At 40.6% G+C, this 19,015-nt stretch overlaps 1 protein-coding gene and 2 pseudogenes across 1 annotated transcript; all 3 read left to right on the top strand.

Moving 5' to 3' along the window:
- Positions 1-774: 774 nt before the first annotated feature.
- Positions 775-1,723, top strand: LOC104169367 (annotated as a pseudogene).
- Positions 1,724-2,658: 935 nt separating this feature from the next.
- LOC104169366 lies at positions 2,659-6,621 on the top strand (annotated as a pseudogene).
- A 7,346-nt stretch (positions 6,622-13,967) lies between these two features.
- Positions 13,968-14,903, top strand: LOC104169365 (olfactory receptor 6Y1). Its single transcript, XM_009710267.1, has one exon. It carries the CDS (start codon positions 13,968-13,970, stop codon positions 14,901-14,903), a length of 936 nt encoding a protein of 311 aa, XP_009708569.1.
- The last annotated feature ends 4,112 nt before the right edge of the window (positions 14,904-19,015 follow it).

Here is a 19,015-nt window from a genome sequence, read left to right as displayed (position 1 = left end):
GCTGCCTCCCAAGATGAGAACCAGAAGGCTAAACACCATGGCTATGGTGGATCCTCTTCCATGAAACCTCCACGCTCGATTACCTCTCTGAAATGGCTGTACACCAGGGCACGCAGCATGGGGAATAAACAGGAAGAATCAGAGATCTGTGTGCAGTTGCAGGGCCATGATCTCATTGCAATTATAGATACATGGTGGGATAGCTCACATGACTGGAATGCTGTCATGGATGACTACGTACTTTTTAGGAAGGACAGGCCAGGAAGGTGAGGTGGCAGAGTTGCTCCCTATGTAAGAGAGCAACTAGAATGTATCAAACTCTGCCTAGGGGCAGATGAAGAATGAGTCAAGAGTTTAGGGGTAAGAATTAAGGGGCAGACTAATATGGGTGATGCTGTTGTGGGTGTTTACTACAGGCCACCTGATCAGGATGAGGAAGTCAATGAGGCCTTCTACAGAAAGCTGAAATAACCTCACAATCACAGGCCATGGTTGTCATGGGGACTTCAACCACCCTGACAGCTGCTGGAAAGACAACACAGCTAGGTACACACGGTCCAAGACGTTCTTGCAGAGCATTGATGATAACTTTTTGACACAGGTAGTGGAGGAGCCAATGAGGAGAGGTTTTCTGCTGGACCTTGTACTAACAAACAAACAAAGGAGGACTGGTTGGGGATCCTGTATGCTGGAAGCAGGGCAATAAGTAGGATTACCACCCTGGACTTCAGGAGAGCTGAGTCTGGCCTCTTCAGGGATGCTATGCCCTCTGCCATGAAGCAGAAAACCAGCAGAAAATTCCAGGAATTTATCTTCTTGGTATTTCCAGCTATCATGGAACTTCAGATGTCACTCTGTGATATTCCTGGTGGCCTACATGCTGACCATCTTGGAAAATATAATTATCTTGATAAAGATGAACCACCAGCTTCACAAATCCATATATTTTTTTCTCAGAAACCTCTCCTTCCTGGAGGCTTGGTACATCTCAGTCATTGTCCCCAAAATGCTAGTGATTTTTCTTGTTGAAAACAAGAATATATCTTTTGAAGGCTGTATGACCCAACTTAACTTCTTCAACTCCCTTATTTGTACTGAGTGTGTCCTCCTTGCAGTCATGATCATTATGTGGCCATCTGCAATCCCCTAAGCTATCCCATTATCATGAACCACTGGTTCTGCATGTAACTAGCCACACGCTTCTGGCTTGTTGGCTTATTGACCTCCATGCTGAAAGTATTTTTCATCTCTCATCTGTCTTTTTGTGGCTCCAATGTCATCAACCGCTTCTTCTGTGACATCAGCCCCTTGATGAACATATGTGCCGACAAGACAATGGCTGAAATAGTGGATTTCATCCTGGCCTTGCTTATCTTGCTGATTCTCCTCTCTGTCACAATTATCTCCTATATATGCATCATCAGCACCATCCTGCATATCCCCAAAACCCAGGGCAGGAAGAAAGCCTTCTCCACCTATGTTTCTCACCTCACTGTAGTCATTATCTCCTTTTCAGACACTGTTCATGCATGCCCAGCCCAAGAGGATCCACCCTTTTGACTTAAACCAGCTAATGTCAATTGCATACACTATTGTATCTCTCGTGCTCAATCCCTTCATTTATTGTCTGAGGAGCCAGGAGATTAAAGGGACTTTGAAAAAAAACTGCAGTGTTAGACAGACTGCCCTCAAGGTCTGTCAATCCATTATTGTCCACCTTTAAGACAGTCCCTTACAGACAGTGTGTAAGTGTGAGAGTTAGAATGAAAGGTTTTAAGATTTAGTTTGTACTTAGTCAGAACTGCAGTCATTATAATGCTGATAACTCAAGACATTGAGGCATAAATATGACCACTTATCCTCAGCAAGAAATCACCTTTCTACTTATTACCTTCAAATGATCTTTCTTCTCTGATGAAGGTTTATGCACAATGAAGTTACTGATTTGACTCATAATCATCTCAGGGAGCAAAAAGATGTGTCTAGGATATCATACATCAATGGCTTTGAGAACACAGTTGAAACATTCTGTTAATAGCATGTGATCCAATTCAAGGCAACAACTGACAGCTAAGGTGAGACACATGTGCCTAACTATAGGCACATATCTAGTGTTTTAAAGACCTTGGATATTCCGCTCGATCTACAAATAGATGCTAAAAGGAAGGTTCTCTTCAGTAGTTCCTGTAACATACCTGCCTATCCAAAAGGGGAGGTCTCAGGTACTCCACAGTATTTCATATTCTACAAGAAGCCTGTACTTACAAGCCTGAATCAATCCTCCTGGAAAAGAGTAACAGCAGAAGTGTTCACAGTGGAATAGGAGAAGCCCAGCTTCTTAAGGAAGGTTGAAATAAATACTCTAAATAAATTGGAGACTTTAAATCCTGGTCACTGTAAATAAAATAACTTTTTTTAAAAAAATTTTGTAGGACATTTTCATTAATTTCTGTTCTTCTAAATTCTGCTGAAGTCACTGTGTATTAGTTTGAATATGAATGAACATATAGTTGTTTGGGAATTTTGTGTATTTTAGGAGTCAGTGGCTACATCTCTGCTACCTTTGTCAATATCTGCACAACTAAATTAATTTACTTTAAGGAGTGATCTGTGGCCATTTTGCTAAACATATCACAGTGTCAGACATTGATAACGTTCATGGCTAAGCCTCTTTTGACCAAGCTGGCCATGTCAACAGGCAATCCCTTGATTGTGACCTACTCCAAAGAAGAAGAGAGGGATATTTCATCTTTGCATCCAAGTCAAAAGGGCTCTAAACTGATCAGAACCACAGTACCGCTGTTTAGTTTGAGGAAAGAAACAGTTTTCCATTGCAGAAGGATCCTAACCTAGATCTACTAAATAGTCAACATACATTTTATACAGAGACTAGCACTTTATAGTGAAGCACAGAGAGATCCATAACAACAACATAGACTCAACCCAGTATGGGGCTCAGTTCAGTAGAACCATTGTCTGATTCCTGATTGACAAGCTGTGTTGAATAACTATGAAAATGCCACTTGGAGGACAAGTTCAACTTCGTGCTTACCTTTAAATATGCGGATAAATAATAGGACTGCCACTCAGCACAGCTGGCTAGCATTCATGTCATCTAACTTTATGAATGGGGTTTGACTTCAGTTTTAAACACATAAGTGGGAGCAGAAGATATCTCAGCTTTCAGCATTGTCAAGGAAATTCTAGGAGTTGAATTAGTTGCACAGTCATGGGTGCTTAATCTCTCTTGAAATGACCTTGTATACCCTGGCTGTCCTGTAGTTGCCGTTCCAGAAGGACACTGGCCTTACACAGAAGCTGTGTCATATCTACCAGTACTATAAGGTGCTATGGATTCTCTGGAGTTCTCAAAATAATAACAGACATCTATCCTAGACACTGATTAGGTCTCTAAACAATAATAAAAACAGTGTCTAGAGATTTGTTGAGATGATTAAGTATAGAGGCAGGATCCACTTTCCTAAACATAGCCATCTGGAGCCATTTCAGTAGAATTTGTGTATCTCGCCTTAGTCACAGTTTACAGAGACTGTATTGCCTAGAGCTTCATTGATTATAATCACCTCTTAGGTACTTAGGATGGGAATTTACTCTAAAGGAGTGTTCCACTACGAGCTATATGGATATATACCATTCCAGTCCATTTGTTCAGGGGAACAGAGTTTAATCACCAAGACAGGTCACAAAGTGCTTAAGAGGCATTATAAGCATTACAATGCTTAAGTATTAATGATTCGTAATGCTTATAAAGCTTGTTATGTCAAATAACTTGGACTTGTTCCTGTATCAAACATACCTTAATGTAAATTCATTTGCAGGCTTGCTTTTGAAACTAAGTAATTCTCTCTCAGCCGAAACTCATTAGGATCTGTTCCTCATAGAACAGATCAAACTGTTTTAACTTTGGCTCCTTCCTCTGTGGAACAATGGTGGAGTTTTTCAAGCGTTTCTCAGTATGATCTGCTCTCAATTTCATACCGTGAAACACCATTCTGGAAGGCTGCAGCAAAGCCTTCACATTTTTTCAGACACTTTGAACTAAGCACATTCAGGCAAAATGTACAAATATCATTATCTTCAGAGTTCAGAGGAGAACTGGGGCTTATTCTCAGACAAATTTAGATCTGCATCTAACTACCCAAACTGTACTTGTTCCTTTACTGAAACTTCCCGATTCCCTGTGCTATTGCTTAATTGTGTTAATTTGCATTGGCTCTACTAATTTGTTCTCAAAATTTCCCAGTATGCATTTGTCATTCCAGGTTTCCTCATTCTTACTGTCCCATTTCACAGATAAGAGTCAAGCATGTCTGCACATGTGTGTGAATGTTTGGTAACTTCAGAATCATGGAATCGTGAAACAATTTACATTCAAAAGGACCTCTGGAATTCAACATAATTCTCAGAGGAGGGTCAAATTTGAAGATAATTCAACTTGCTCAGTGTCACATGAGGTTGAATTTTTATTATCTCTAAGCAGACGAATTATCTCGTTGGGGATTCCACCACCAGTCTGGACCCAAGTTTCATCCTTATCATGAAAACGGAATTTCCTTATATCTAATAGGAATAAGATACCACTTTCCTGTGATCCAACTTGTTCTCTGTTGCCTCTAGTCTTGCCACTGAATACCTCCAAGAAGAGACTGCCTCCAACTTCTCTACCCGCTCCCCCTCACTCCAACTAAAGAACTGTAGACAATGAGAACTCCCCTGGGCCTTGACTTCTTAAGGATAAACAAACCCTGCTCTCTCAGTCTCTCCCTGTATGTCTTGTTCTCCAGACTCTTAACCAGCTTGATGGTCCTTCACTAGACATGCTCCACTCCATACATCACTGTCTTTTTTATCCTGGGGAACTTTAAACTGGACACAATATTGCAGATTGAGGTCTAGCAAGTGTTTAATAGAGGCGAAGAATCTCTTCCACCATCTCACTGGTCTTAGAAACACAGCTCATAATGTGGTTCGTTGCCCTTGCTGTAAGGGCATGCTATTGACTCCTGTTCAGTTCATTGTCACCAGATTCCCCAGATGCTTTCCTGCAAGGTTGTTTCACAGTCAGTCAGGCACCAGCCTGTCTTGTTGCATGAGGGTTTTTTTTCTCCAGATGCAGGACTTTGTATTTTTCTTTGCTGAACTTCATGAGGTTCCTGTTAGCCCATTTCCCCAACCTGTTGAAGTCACTCTGAATAGCAGCTGTGTTATGCAACACTTCCAAAACTCTCCCTAGTGCAATTGTCCAGGTTTTCATTGAAAACACTAAAATTTCAGCCACAAGAACAGTTCATGAGTAAAGATACTGATTCCCAGTTGAACTTTGTACTGTTTATCATCACCTGTCAAATTCTGCAGTCTGGTCAGTTTTTCAGCCAATTTATAATTCACATCTCCAAGACTCATCTTTCCTCCTCATGGAGGTGAGCAGTCTCAGCATGGTCAAAGAATTCATTTTCCTTGGATTTCCCATTGCTCCTCGCTTGTACATTCTTTTCTTTGCATATTTCTCATTGCTTATCTCTTAATTTTTACAGAAAATATTACCATCATCCTAACTGTCTGGAGAGACTATAACCTCCACTCCCCCATGTATTTCTTTCTGAGTAATTTCTCCTTCCTGGAGATCTGGTATGTGACAGTCACATTCCCCGAGACAATGCTGATCTTTGTGTCAGTGACAAAGTGAATCTCCTTCATGGAATGCATGACACAGCTGTACTTCTTCCTCAGCCTGGGCAACACTGAGTCCCTCCTCCTGGCTGTCATGGCATGTCATATAATCGTAGAATCATTATGGTTGGAAGAGACCTCAAAGTCCAACCATATACCTGATGCCACCATGCCTGCTAAACCCACTAAACCATGTCTTGAAGCACCACATCTAAACGTTTTTTGAACACCTCCAGGGTTGGTGACGCCACTGCCTCCCTGGGGAGCCCATTCCAATGCTTAATGGCTCTTACAGCGAAGAAGTTCTTTCTAATGTCCAGCCTGAAATGATCACTATGATCGCTAGATCACCATTTGCAAACCTTTCCATTACCCTACTATCATGAGATACATTGTCTATATCTACCTTGCTATGGGTTGACTTTTTGATTGACTGATTTCTTAGTTTCTGGATGCAAAGTAATTTTTATCTCTCAGATAACATACCGTGGAATCAATATAATCAATCATTTCTTCTGTGATGTTTCTCCTCTCTTGAACTTAGCCTGCACAGATCTGGAAAGAGCTGCTCTTATGGATTTTGTGGCTGCCTTATTTATTCTCCTGACGTCTCTCTCCATAGTAATCCTAGCCTACACCTGTAATATCTTCACTGTCCTTTACATTTCATCTGTACAAGGTTGCGAAAAAACCTTCTTCACTTGTGCCTTCCACCTTATAGTGGTCATTGTCTTCTACGTGACAAGCATTTTCATCTATGTGAGGCCCAAAACACTTCCAGTTCATGACACAAACAAAATCGTGTCTGCTTTCTATGCTATTGTTGTTCCTCTCTTCAATCCCATCATTTACTGCCTGAGGAACCAGGAAATCAAGGAAGATCTCCAAAAGATCTTATTCAGAAAAAGAATTTCCTTGCAGAAACATTAGCAGGTTTAATGACAGAAGAGATTGCATAGTTAAGAAAACCCTATAAAAGTAATTGTTTTGTGATTAAATCACTTCATGAAAAGCTCTGGTTTGTGCTTCAGAAGTTGAAGCAAGATAGTCCAAATATTTTTTCCTTGAAATTTGGGAATTACAGGGAACTGATTGATATGAGTGAAACAGTCTTATGAATGATCTTCCGTCATTTTGAGCCCCACTAATGACTTGTTTTATGGAAAGACAAAGTTAAATGTTGTTTTAAGGGCAAGGGAGATGCCCTTAGCTTTGCTTTAGCAGTAAGATTTCCTATACATTCAATAGATGAAAGTTTATACAGAAAGACAAAGTTAGGTAAGATTAGTTGAATTTTTCTCTGCAGGACGTTGCGTTTCTTCATTGAATGAAACTATTCCTGTTTTGTCTAGCCTAGGATGAGAACTGTCCTAACTTTAGGAATAGAGTTATCTACATGAAGATGGAGCAAGGCCAGATAGCTATAAATTATGTTAATATGTTGTCAAAATGATAGCTCCCTAGCCCAATCTGAAGCAATTAGCTCTGGGAAAAGAGGTCTCAGCTCAGATTTGAGGTTCATAGGGAGGATACAGCACTTCAGGTTTCAGGGAACTCCTATTGTATTTTGCTGAAGCAGGAATATGATGTTTGTGCCTGCCAGAGCTGTATGCTGGTTAAGCATATTTGTCAACAAATGAATGAGCTACAAGAGAAGGTCAGCAGACTGTATGATATCAAAGATTATGATAAATCAATTGACAGGATCTTCTGAGAACCTGCAGATACAAGAGCATGAACCCCCAACTGTACAGAAGGAGGGATAGTCGTAGTCAGTCCATATCACGTTGGGTAATGGAATCACCATGACAGTAAAGGCTGGAAGTTTGTGACTTCTGGCAAGAGGAGGAAGACTCTCCTTCCCCCCCTGCAGATCTACAGCTACAGAACGGTTTCAATGCCCTCAAAATAGATAGGTGGCTGAATGCTCTATCCAAAGAAGAATCAATGCCATCTGAGCCTGAACCACACAGCAGTACCAGAAGGATGTGGCGAGACACACAAATATGGGGAGTCTCCTCTGTGAGGCATACAGGCATGACGTGTCAACCTGAGGGGTTACCTAGAAAGACTTGCTGCTTGTCAGTGGCTCAGTTCAGAGGATGAGTTGGAAAGACTGCTGTGGTGGCTTAACCTTGGCTGGCTGCCAGGCACCCACCAAACCACTTTTTCACTCCTCCTCCTCAGCAAGACAGGGGGAGAAAATTAGGTGAAAAGGCTCATGGGTTGAGATAAAGGACAAATGAGATCATTTAACAGTTACAATCATGGGCACATCAGACTCGACTTAGGGAAAATTAATTTAATTTATTACCTATTAAAAATAGACCAGGTGATGAGAAACAAAGATAAAACTAAAAACACCTTTCCTCTACCCCTCTTCTTCCCAAGGTCAACTTAACTTCTTAATATCTGGCACTTCTAACTCCTGGCTTCCCAGTGGTGCAGTGGAATGGAGAATGGGGTTGCAATCAGTGCATAATACTGACTCTGCTGTTCCTTCCTCGTACTTTTCCCCTGCTCTAGTATGGGGTCCCTCCCACTGGATACACTTCTTCACAAACTGCTCCAGCATGGGTCTCCTGCACAGTCCACCAGGAATAGGTTGCTCCAATATGGGTCCTCTACTGGCTGCAGTTCCTACCAGTAGCTGGCTTCAGCACAGGCTCTCCATGGGCTGCAGTTTCCTTCAGACCACCTCCACCTGCTGCAGCCTGGGGTCCTCCATGGGCTGCAGTGTAATTATCTGCCCCAACATGGTCCTCCATGGTCTGCGGGGAGACAACATGCTTCACCATGGTCTTCTCCACGGATTGCAGGGGAATCTCTGCTCCAGTGCATGCAACACCTCCTCCCTCTCTTTCTTCATTGACCTTGGTGTCTGCAGGGCTGTTTCTCTCACATTTTTTCCACTCCTTTCTCTCAAAACTGCAACACACTGTTTTTACCCTTTCTTAAATGTGCTATCACAGACATGCCACCAGCTTCACTGATGGGCTCAGTTTTGGGCAGTAGTGGGTCTGTTTTGGAGCTGGCTGAAACTGACTCTGTTTGACATGAAGGCGGCTCCTGGTTTCCTCTCACAGAGGCCACCCTCCACACCCTGTCACTACCAAAACCTTGTCATGTCACCCCAATACAACTGCTAAGCTTGCCCAGCCCTTCCGACCTCAAGAATTCTATGATGTTATGATTCTGCATCCTCATGTGCTCCTCTTTTTAAGTGAAGTAAAAATTTACTTTAAAATTATTTTAATAAAAAGTTCATCTTTATTTTGACTATTTGACAACATTTGACTCTTAAATATTGTAGATGATAACTCTGTTCTGTCCAGAATGCCTAGATTTCTTTATGTTCATCAGTCATCGTTTTTAGAATCATCAGACCCTGCCTGCATTGCATTACAGAAGTTACAGACTCAGGACAAATAAATTCTGTAAGCTTTTAACTACTCAACAATGTATCTCGCAAGAAGACAGCTGTATGCCACACACATTACTTCTCTGCTCCACACTTGTACTTTGACGACATTAATGTTCACTGTGAACATAATAGTGTTGACTTTCAATTCTGCTTTTTAATGCCAAGTGATACCTTCAAGGTGTACTTCAGCCACAGAGGATGAAACTGCTCTGCTTTATCTACACAGGTAGTCACAGAGGTTCCTGCACTTAAAATCCTCATCTTCTCCCTATCCTGGGACTAAGGAAGGTCATAGAACACAACATGTACAAAGGCTTGTGGATGTAATTCTAACTTCATATGGCCCATCTGAATTAGAGGTAGCCTGTTAGGAAGCTCAGTTTGTCCTCTGTTCCTTTTGGGAGTTCCTTCCCCAGCTCTAGAGAAATCACCCCAAATCTCTAACAGTGAACGCAAGTGAAACGCATGATATGATCAGAATAACAGGTTTATTGTTCTGCACCAACCTATATTGACTAAGTACAGGGCTGCTCAGCATAGATCCCAGAACAGCCCTAATGGTATTGTTTGCTACCCTACATAATCCCTTTTTATCCCTTTTGTTCCTCCAAATAAACAAGTCATTCTTGTTTCATTTTTTTTCACATTTGCTTTGGTGTTGCTGATTTTGCAACCTTATATGATAACTACATCCTTAGTACATGACACCTTGTGAGCCAGCAGCCCTCTCTCAGTATTTTTTAATACCTTTCACCCTAAGGAAGTTCCCAGTGCTCCCCTTTCACTGCCTTAGAATGAGGTATCTTCCCCCATCATTGTTTTGTTGTCTGGACTTACTAAGCTTACTTACTCCAAAAGAACTTTTGAAATTTCAATGACAGACCTTATTGCAAAATATATAACATCTATGAGCTTTTCGTAATAGAAAAAGTCTCAAAATAATCTGCATTAAATAAAAGTGCAATGTGCTTATAAACAGGTCCTTTCACTGTAGGAGACGGTATCTTTGCCAGAGGATTTCTTTTCTGGTGTTGGTTTCAGGCCACTGTCCTGTCTTTCTTCTTAGGAAGTCCTTCTGTCCCTGGCATCAGAGGCTAGACTGTGTGTTTACTCCCTGCTCTTTGCATTTTCACAACCTTTATTATGCTGCACGGTTTCCCTTTGGTTTTTGTTTCATGTCCCCTTCTTTTCCTTTCTTCTCTATAGGTCATTTAGCTGCATGGAAACTTCTCTCTCTTTGATACCCTCACCTGAGTTCCATGTCAAGAGGAATCATCCCCAACATACCAGCTGTCAGAGAGCTTTTCCTAAACAAAACAGCTCTTAAACAAACACAACATAATTAACAAAAAGTAAGCAAAGAAAATAAATGTCTTTTATTACCTCAGAATACCAAAGTCACCAGATGAGTGATAGTGCAAAGATGAAGTTATTTCATCTTCCTCCTCAACTTTTGATATTTGGTCTGAATACCCACATTTCCTTTACAGTCACTAAGGCAACTCAGCCAAGAAACCTCGTTTGAGAGGTGGAACAAAATGTTGTCCTTAGCTGCTCAGCTGTCCATTTCCTCCACTACAGCAGAGACCTATGGTATATGGTCAGCTGAGAACTACGATGTAATTTTTCTCATCATATGGTAGACATGGAATAAAGATAAGACAAATGAGATCATAAGACTACTTTTTTCTTTTTTATCTTCCTTTTTTTCCTCCAAAGACAGAAAAGGACTCTAGAATGATTAATTGAGAGATAAACATCTTCCTTTTAGTGCTTTATATTTACCAGGCTAAATCACAGTTCTCATATATAGAAGTCTACACATAAGCTAACTGGGTTTTGGTTGATTTTTGTCTGTTTTGGGGGTTTTTTGGTTAATGGAGAGAATTGAGGGGAATTTCTCTGGTGCACTTAATCCTGTCCTTATGGTAGACCTCTGAAACGGACAAAATTCACACTTTAACAGTGTGGTACAAGCACATCAATAGAGGCATTTAGCTGAGATGCCTAACCTCATCTCCTTGACTGGGTAGGTGCAGTTCCCGAGAAGGTCCTCTATACGTTGGTATTATGAGTGCAGGCACCTAAAACAACATGGGAGTAACAAAATCTCATTTGAAGTGTTCCTCAGTCTTTATTGATTTTGCCATGGATACTTATAGTTACATGGTGTATTCTCTTATGTACAAGTTCTGAGTGAAATTGATTGACAGACATAGTATCAGGGTAGGGATTATTTATTTAGTTAATTATTTATTTCATGTTAGATGAAAATTTAAAGAAAAAGTAGGAATTATTTACATGGTTCGAGTAATGATCTTTATTCCAGGACTGACTGACTATTCTCATTTAAAAGATGTTCAGGTTATGATGATACAGGAAACAGCATTAATTCTCAGGCACTTATCTTTCATCACTATCCCAGCAGATCTTTGATCTGCCACACCATTACGCCATGCTAATGCCTTAATCAGACATATAAAACAGATTAGGCAAACTGTACTCAGAAGCTGACTTACTGTCTACATCTACCATATACACGCCTTTAGTGTATTACAAGAAATGAGTTAGCTAGCTCAACCACAGAGGAGAAGTACTTCTGACATAAAGGGAGCAGATGAGTTTATCTCAACATAGATAGCTATTGCTGTTTTAAATTCTTGTAATATCTCACCTGGCTACCAGCAGCCACTCAAGTAGGGAACAGATCCTTTTAATAAACTTTTCACTTTGCTGACACCATATAATGCATATATGCTACATGCTTTATAGTATCTTTTTGTTTTCCAACTGCTGCTCCAAAAAGACAACAGTCTTCTGTAGGTCTTGCAGAGTATTTTCCAGCCCATTAGAGATGATTTGGATACATTAGGACATCCAGAATGCCAATAGACAGCAACATATACTTACCTGATCCAGGATTTTCACTGTACCTTAGATGATAGGAGCAGGATTAGTCTAACTTAATTTGAGGGGTCTACAGTGTAGATGCATATACCTGTAACGTGCATGTTTACACATGTGCTGAGGGTTTTGGTTGCAGTTGTACAAGCACAATCCAACTGAGAGTCCAAATAGTTCTCCTACTGAGCAAAAAAATGAACTACCTACCAAAACTGCTTTCTGGACTCCTTTCTCTCTACTGTTTGGGACTCTTTTAAGTGGAAACCAGTAAGAATTGAGAACATTCCAAATGACACTAGTCTGCTGTGTTCAGGCAGCTGAAATCAGTCTTAAATACTTACATATTAGATGTTTACATTGGGAAAAATATATCCTATATCTAACATAAACCTAAATGTAAATATATGTATAAAACTACATCTTGAAGCTGAGGTATTAGTTGATAATTATTGTACAAGACTGTGAGTCATGAGACTGTAAATCAGGCACACAGGTACTAAACAGAGTTTTCATATGTAAATGTTATCAATGGAGATAGACTAGGCAACTCAAGAAACTGATTCAGTCTATCTAATAGAGGTATTTCACACTATTGGAGGAATCATTTCAACATAATATTTATACTGTACTGTACTATTCAGAAAATACATAGCATGCCTATTGATAGACCTGAAGGTTGTACAAGTAACTCCAGTGTAGGAGAAACTGCTTACTCTGAAACTGATTACCAGTTAAGGCTCTGGATTTAGATTAGGGCACTAAAACCTTTTTCTAGTTTAGCCTTTGGTAAATGACAGCCATATCCTCTGCTTCAGGGTTTTTTTGGTTTGTTTTTTTTTTTAGTGTGTTTTTTTTTTTTTTTAACTCTGCCCTAAAAAAATCAGTAGACATTAGCTGGTGTTATGTCATTGTTCAGTGTCTCAGATAAAATTTTGGACATTTTCAGAGTTTCTTACTTCTACTCTGTGTGGAATCACAGAAGAAATAGCATCCCTCCTCTTTCTGTAATTGTTCCCACTGGGAGGCTATCTATAATTTCTAGGTCAAATCTCATGAGATGTTGAAAGTAAATAAAGTGGTCAATTTATACATGTTGGTATAAATCATGCAACTGACACAGTAGTCTACACTTCATCTATTCTATATTGATCATATTCTCCAGGATCAACTGAGGCGGTGGATTCCACACTGAATTCCCACTACAGAAGGTTGAGAACAGTTTTGTTTTTAATAGCACAGGATGATACATTCTTATTTTTGAAGGAACAATCTGAGTTAGTGTCAAACCAACCAGACCCAGAACTATAATGAGCTTGCACTTATGCTGTATCTGGGATACTATGCGTACTTTTGTATCTCAATGAGCTTTATGTAGATATAAGTCTCTTCAGAGCTAGCCATAGAAACCTCTAATGGGGTCCTTCAGATATGTTTGGAGGGTTTTTATATAAAATTGTGTATATCCTTGTGGTATTTTACATTTCCCTCGTGATTCATGTGTATACATCTGGTTTCATGGTGATTCATGGTTTCCCTGGTGATTCATGGTTTCTACATCTGCAGATGTAGAAACTAAAACATTGGCAATCTAAATGTCTATCTATAAGCTCATAGCCTAAAATCTCTTTATATTGGATGGACAATATGACAGCATGATTCATCTGGCTTATTTTAGACCTGTGTCTCAGATGAGATAAGACTGGTAGTGCCTATTTATCTCCATGAAGTCTGAAATAAAAAGTATGCTTACATTTTTGCACTGAAAAATTCTGATTTGAGTAGACTAACTTCACACAGTTAATTTCTAGAAAGCCAGCAACAAAGCATCTGAACTTTTACAGTGTCTTAAGTGATGGTGTAACATGTTGCTATGAATTTAAGCCTGTCTGGTTAGGTTTCAATGTATTAATTTATTGCAGGTGGATAAGGCTCATCTTTCGCCTACAGAATGGGTGGGAGGAATGAAACCAGTGTCATGTATTTCATTCTCCTGGGTTTTCCCACCAGTGCTGAACTGCAGCTGCTCCTCTTCTCTGCTTTACTTCTGGCTTATTTATTAACAGTTTTGGAAAACTTCCTTATCATTCTCATCATCCGAACTAACCACAGTATGCAAAAACCAATGTATTTCTTCCTAGGAAATCTCTCTGTCTTAGAGATCTGGTATGTTTCTGTCATTGAGCCTAAGATGCTCATTGATTGTCTTTCTCAAGACAAACATATCTCATTCCAGGGATGCATGACACAGTTGTATTTCTTTGCGACTTTTGTTTGTACCGAGTATATTCTGTTAGCTGTCATGGCCTATGACCGCTTCTTGGCCATATGCAAACCTCTCCGATATTCACTCATCATGAATCATCAGTTCTGTGCTTGGTTGACAGCTGGCTGTTGGGTGTGTGGTTTGACCACTTCTTCCATCAAGCTAAGCTTTATAGCCCAGCTCTCATTCTGTGAGGCAGACAAAATCAATCACTATTTCTGTGATATTTCATCCCTACTGAACATCTCCTGCAGTGATTCCTCTCTGGTTGAACTAGTGGACTTCATCTTGGCTCTGATGGTCATCATGGTGCCTCTGTGTGCTGTGGTCACCTCCTACATTTGCATCATGTTCACCGTGTTGAAGATCCCTTCTTCCCAGGGGAGGCAAAAGGCCTTTTCCACCTGCAGCTCCCACTTGACTGTAGTGGTATTGTTCTATTCCACCACTCTTTTCACTTACGTCCGCCCTAAGGTCATGTACATGTACAGTGCTAACAAGTTGATATCAGTCTTGTACACAGTAGTTGTGCCACTTCTGAATCCTCTCATATATTGTCTTAGAAACAAAGAAGTCAGGTTTGCCCTGAGGAAGACCTTCACTTACACAAGACACATCTAAGAAATCAACTAAATACTTCTGGCTTTGCTCATGAAGATCAGCTGGCAGTGCTGATGAACTAAAGTCAGGAGGTCCAGACCTTAATCCACACCGAAGTGGAACTCTCCTATTCATGCACCCAGTAACCATATTTATTGAACTAGACCTTGATAAATCTAAGTTTGATCTATGTATATACTACGGTTTTGGATTGGGAGGGTTTTTTTCTTGTTTGTTTTACCCCTATGATTTTATGCGCTCTACCTTTCTTAAAAGTCTTCAGCTGAATGACTACTCCAGTTTTAAAGAGAAAGTTGGCAATCCTAGAAACTGAACCCTAGATTCTTTTTGCCCTAGATAGATTACTAAATCCAGGAAACATTGGACGGGATTATAAAAGGCATGTAAAATGCAGATATCTACATCTGATTTATTTATTCTGAGATTCTGTTATTGTCCCTGAAGCAGAGAACTTTTCTGATATAGCAATAGAGGGAGTATAATGTGCGTCGCTCATGGTGTGGTATAGCTATGGTGTCACTTGGACTCAGTCTCTGGTTCACAGTAGGGTCCTGGTACCCTGAATAACTTTATTGTACCCAGGGCACACCAAATAAATTACTCCAAGAAGAAATTCAGATGCAACTGACAGGATAGATCACTTCAATGTTTCCTTCAGGCTATATGAGCCTTGGATCCAGTAGTATTCCAGCAGGATTCATGACCTTAAACTCTGACTCACAAACTCTAGTCCAAGTCTTCCCATTGAATACGAAGGAGTCTAGAGACACAGCTGATGCATCTGAATTAAATACTGATTATCTGTAAGAAAATCTGATTGTCACTTAGAAGTCTCTCTAGGTAAAAAGGTGCCCCTAAGAAATCTACTCCGCACTCAGAATATCACAGTGATTCAAAATGTTTAATACTCTGTAACAAACAAATTAAAAAAAGATAAAAATTGGCCAGTTGAGTCCATATCCATATGACCATGTTAAATGTGGATTTGAGTTTGTAGTTGAGACCATAGTTTCTGATATTCTATGCTCTGTACTAGCAGACTTCCTTTTCAGATTTTGCAGTTAATGAAACATCTAGCCTTCCAGGGAGGAAACATTAAGACACTTGCTGGAAGAATTTGTTCTGTGCATACCATTGCCATGGGTACAACTGATCCAAACAAGACTTTCTAGGCACTTAGGCACAATTTTAAGTAGAGGTATCAAGAACAGGTTGAAGTTAACCATACTGGGAAGCTATCTCCAGAAATGTAAGGTGCTGGCTGTATTCCAGGTATTAGCAGAAAATCTGCTATGAGAAAATAGATAATTAACACAATATGAATATAAAATACAATATGAACCATGGCATGGGAAAAGAGTCAAAAAAAAAAATCCAGTAGTTCTTTAGTTTTGCATTTGAGATCAAGGGACACAGAGGTAGTGGGATATATAAACATGGATTCCTTAAAAACAAAACCTAAAAATTAAACAACTAAGTCTAATGTCTAATTAGGTATCTAAGCAAACTACCCTAGGCTCCTTTATTATTCATGGACATGGATTATCAACCCCAGAGGATATTTATTCTATTTGACATATACCTTTAACATATAGATGTTATGAATCATTCTTCAAAGGTGCCTATTTCTCTCAGAGATTTTAAAGATAGCCTGTAATGCCTAGATCAGACTTGTGCTAGTTGTGGTTTAACCCCAGCAGGCAGCTAAGTCCCAAGCACCTGCTTACTCACTCACTCCTCAGTAGGATAGGGGAGAGAATCAGAAAGGTAAAAATGATAAAACTCACGGGTTGGGATAACGAGTTTAATAGGTAAAGCAAATGCTGCATGCACAAGCAAGGCAAAATAAGGAATCCATTCACTATTTCTCATCGGCAGGCAGTTGTTCAGCCATTTCCCGGAAAACAGGGTTCTATTACATGTAACGCTTACTTGGGAAGACAAATGCCATAACTCTGCTTGTGCCCGCTTCTTCCTTCTTTCCCCCAGCTTTTATTGCTGAGTATGACATCATATGGTATTGTGGCAATTAACGGCACAGACTCCGAGTTGTGTCAGCAAGTGGAGACCCTTTATTCAGGGAAAGCATACATTTTTATATTCTACTTGTTTATATTAAGATAAGCCTTAGCAATGCAAAGTCCCAGTAAGTGGTCCTGGTAAGGTGGTATGCACTGTAATATGTAAGACAAAATATGGATTGGTCCTATGAGTTAATAAGAAAACTAAAGCTTTTAGAAGTCGAAACAGTGCGGCATTCTCAATGTCCCGGAGGAAGGTTCCCTCAACTCGCTCCACTAGGCCTGGAATGTAAGCAGAATCAGTGATCTTACTAATGGATTGGGGCCATTTCTCAAACGCACGGACCACAGCACTTAATTCAATGACTTGTGGGGACCTCAACACCAGTCGGATGTCAGAAAGCCATTGCTTTGTATCGAGATCTTGCCAGACAATGACCGATTTATGGATTTTTCCAGATCCATCCGTGAACAGTCAGAGCATTCAAAGGTGTTGGACTTCGTATGAGAATAGGCTGTAAAGCAAACTGAGCAGTAATTAATTTATGCTTGGGGGGATGTACTTCAGTCTTCCCCAGAAAATCTGCAAGTGCCACTTGCATAGAGAGGGAAGTTTGTAATAGCGATTGCAGTAAGGCTACAGTTAATGGTAAGATAATAGAGGAGGGTTCTCGTCCAGCTAAGGCAATTAGTCGTTGCCTTGCTTTTACAATGAGCTAAGCAAAGGTTTCATAAAAGGTGGTAATTGTTTTTGACAACTGATGGGGTAAGAAAATCCACTCTATGATTAACAGTGGATTGTTGAGCTTATCGTCCCATTGGAAGCATAATGCATAGGGGTGCTTTTGCCCATTTAGTACAATAAGAGAGAAAGGTAAATCAAAGGAACATCTATTTGCCTGCAGGGCAGAAATAGCTCTTGAAACCGTATGTAAAGCTTTTTGAGCTTCCATGGTTAATGATTGTGGCTAGGATAAAGCTGAATCCCCCTTAAGTAATTGGAACAAGGGATGTAGGTCTTGATTAGTTATACCGAGAATCAGTCGAACCCAGTTGATTGTGCCCAGTAATTTCTGGAGATCATTAAGGGTGTTCACTGGATTCATTATCAAGACCTTCTGCGGTGTAACAGTTTGTTCAGTAATGCGCTACCCTAGATGTTGCCGGGGATAGTCGTTTGGATCTTTTCAAGAGCTATTTGCAATCCCGTGACTTTAACAGACTGTGTAGTAAGGGCTACAGCTTGTTGCATCATTTCGGCAGAGGGAGCCGCAATCAGGATAGGGCTCTCATGTCTTCCATAGCATCATTGATCTTTCTCAAATCATGCAACAACCACCACTTACCACTCAGAGGGGAGGGGGAGGGACTACTTGTGTCACAGCGCGATCCTAGTGCACGCTCTAGCGGGAGTTTCCCTGAAGGCGTTGACAGTTTTATCAAATTTCGAGTGGCACTGATAAGCGTAGTGCCTGCCTGTGTTATAAGCACAGTCCTTCAGATCCTCTAACACTTCTCGAGGATATTCACTGCCTGAGCTGCAGGACGGGCTGATCGTCCGCGTCCGCTTATGTCATCTAAGGTTACGAACTGCAGTGGGTCCCCAACTCATCGGTTCAAATATTCAAGCTGTTTGTGTTCTAAGATTCTGACCCAGTCCGACTCCCAAAGAGCATATTGAGTAGCAGTCAGCAGTAATTGAGTAAGCATTTTACAATCATGCGGTACCGAGGTAAATGAATTCATGACAGATCCCAGCATGTTACGAACATATGGTGATTCAATACCGAATTCAAACACCCCCCTCCACAATTCCTTAATTATCTGGAATGATAGACCTTCCCACTGCAGCTCCCTATTAGCTTGGTACAAAACAGGCACCATTGTTGCCCCCGCAATGCCATAGTCCCCATGTTTCAATGCTTCCTGCTGGACACGGCTCTACCGATCGAGCAGGTCTGGAAGGAACAAATCAGGTTCCACCAGCCCGGGCTCTCAGGGATCATCATTGCTGTCTTCATTTCCCTTTTCCTCCCCCACTACCGTCATTTGCCGAGGGCTCCGGACCCCTTCCCTCTCACGGGGGGCGGG

This window comes from Cariama cristata, unplaced genomic scaffold (genome assembly GCF_000690535.1).
Source record: "Cariama cristata isolate BGI_N322 unplaced genomic scaffold, ASM69053v1 scaffold11381, whole genome shotgun sequence".
NCBI classification, from domain to species: Eukaryota; Metazoa; Chordata; class Aves; order Cariamiformes; family Cariamidae; genus Cariama; species Cariama cristata.
This window is presented reverse-complemented; position numbering and strand designations above follow the sequence as displayed.

Excerpts from the sequence above, each read along its gene's own strand:
- LOC104169365 (XM_009710267.1), top strand. The coding sequence starts at position 13,968 with ATGGGTGGGAGGAATGAAACCAGTGTCATGTATTTCATTCTCCTGGGT.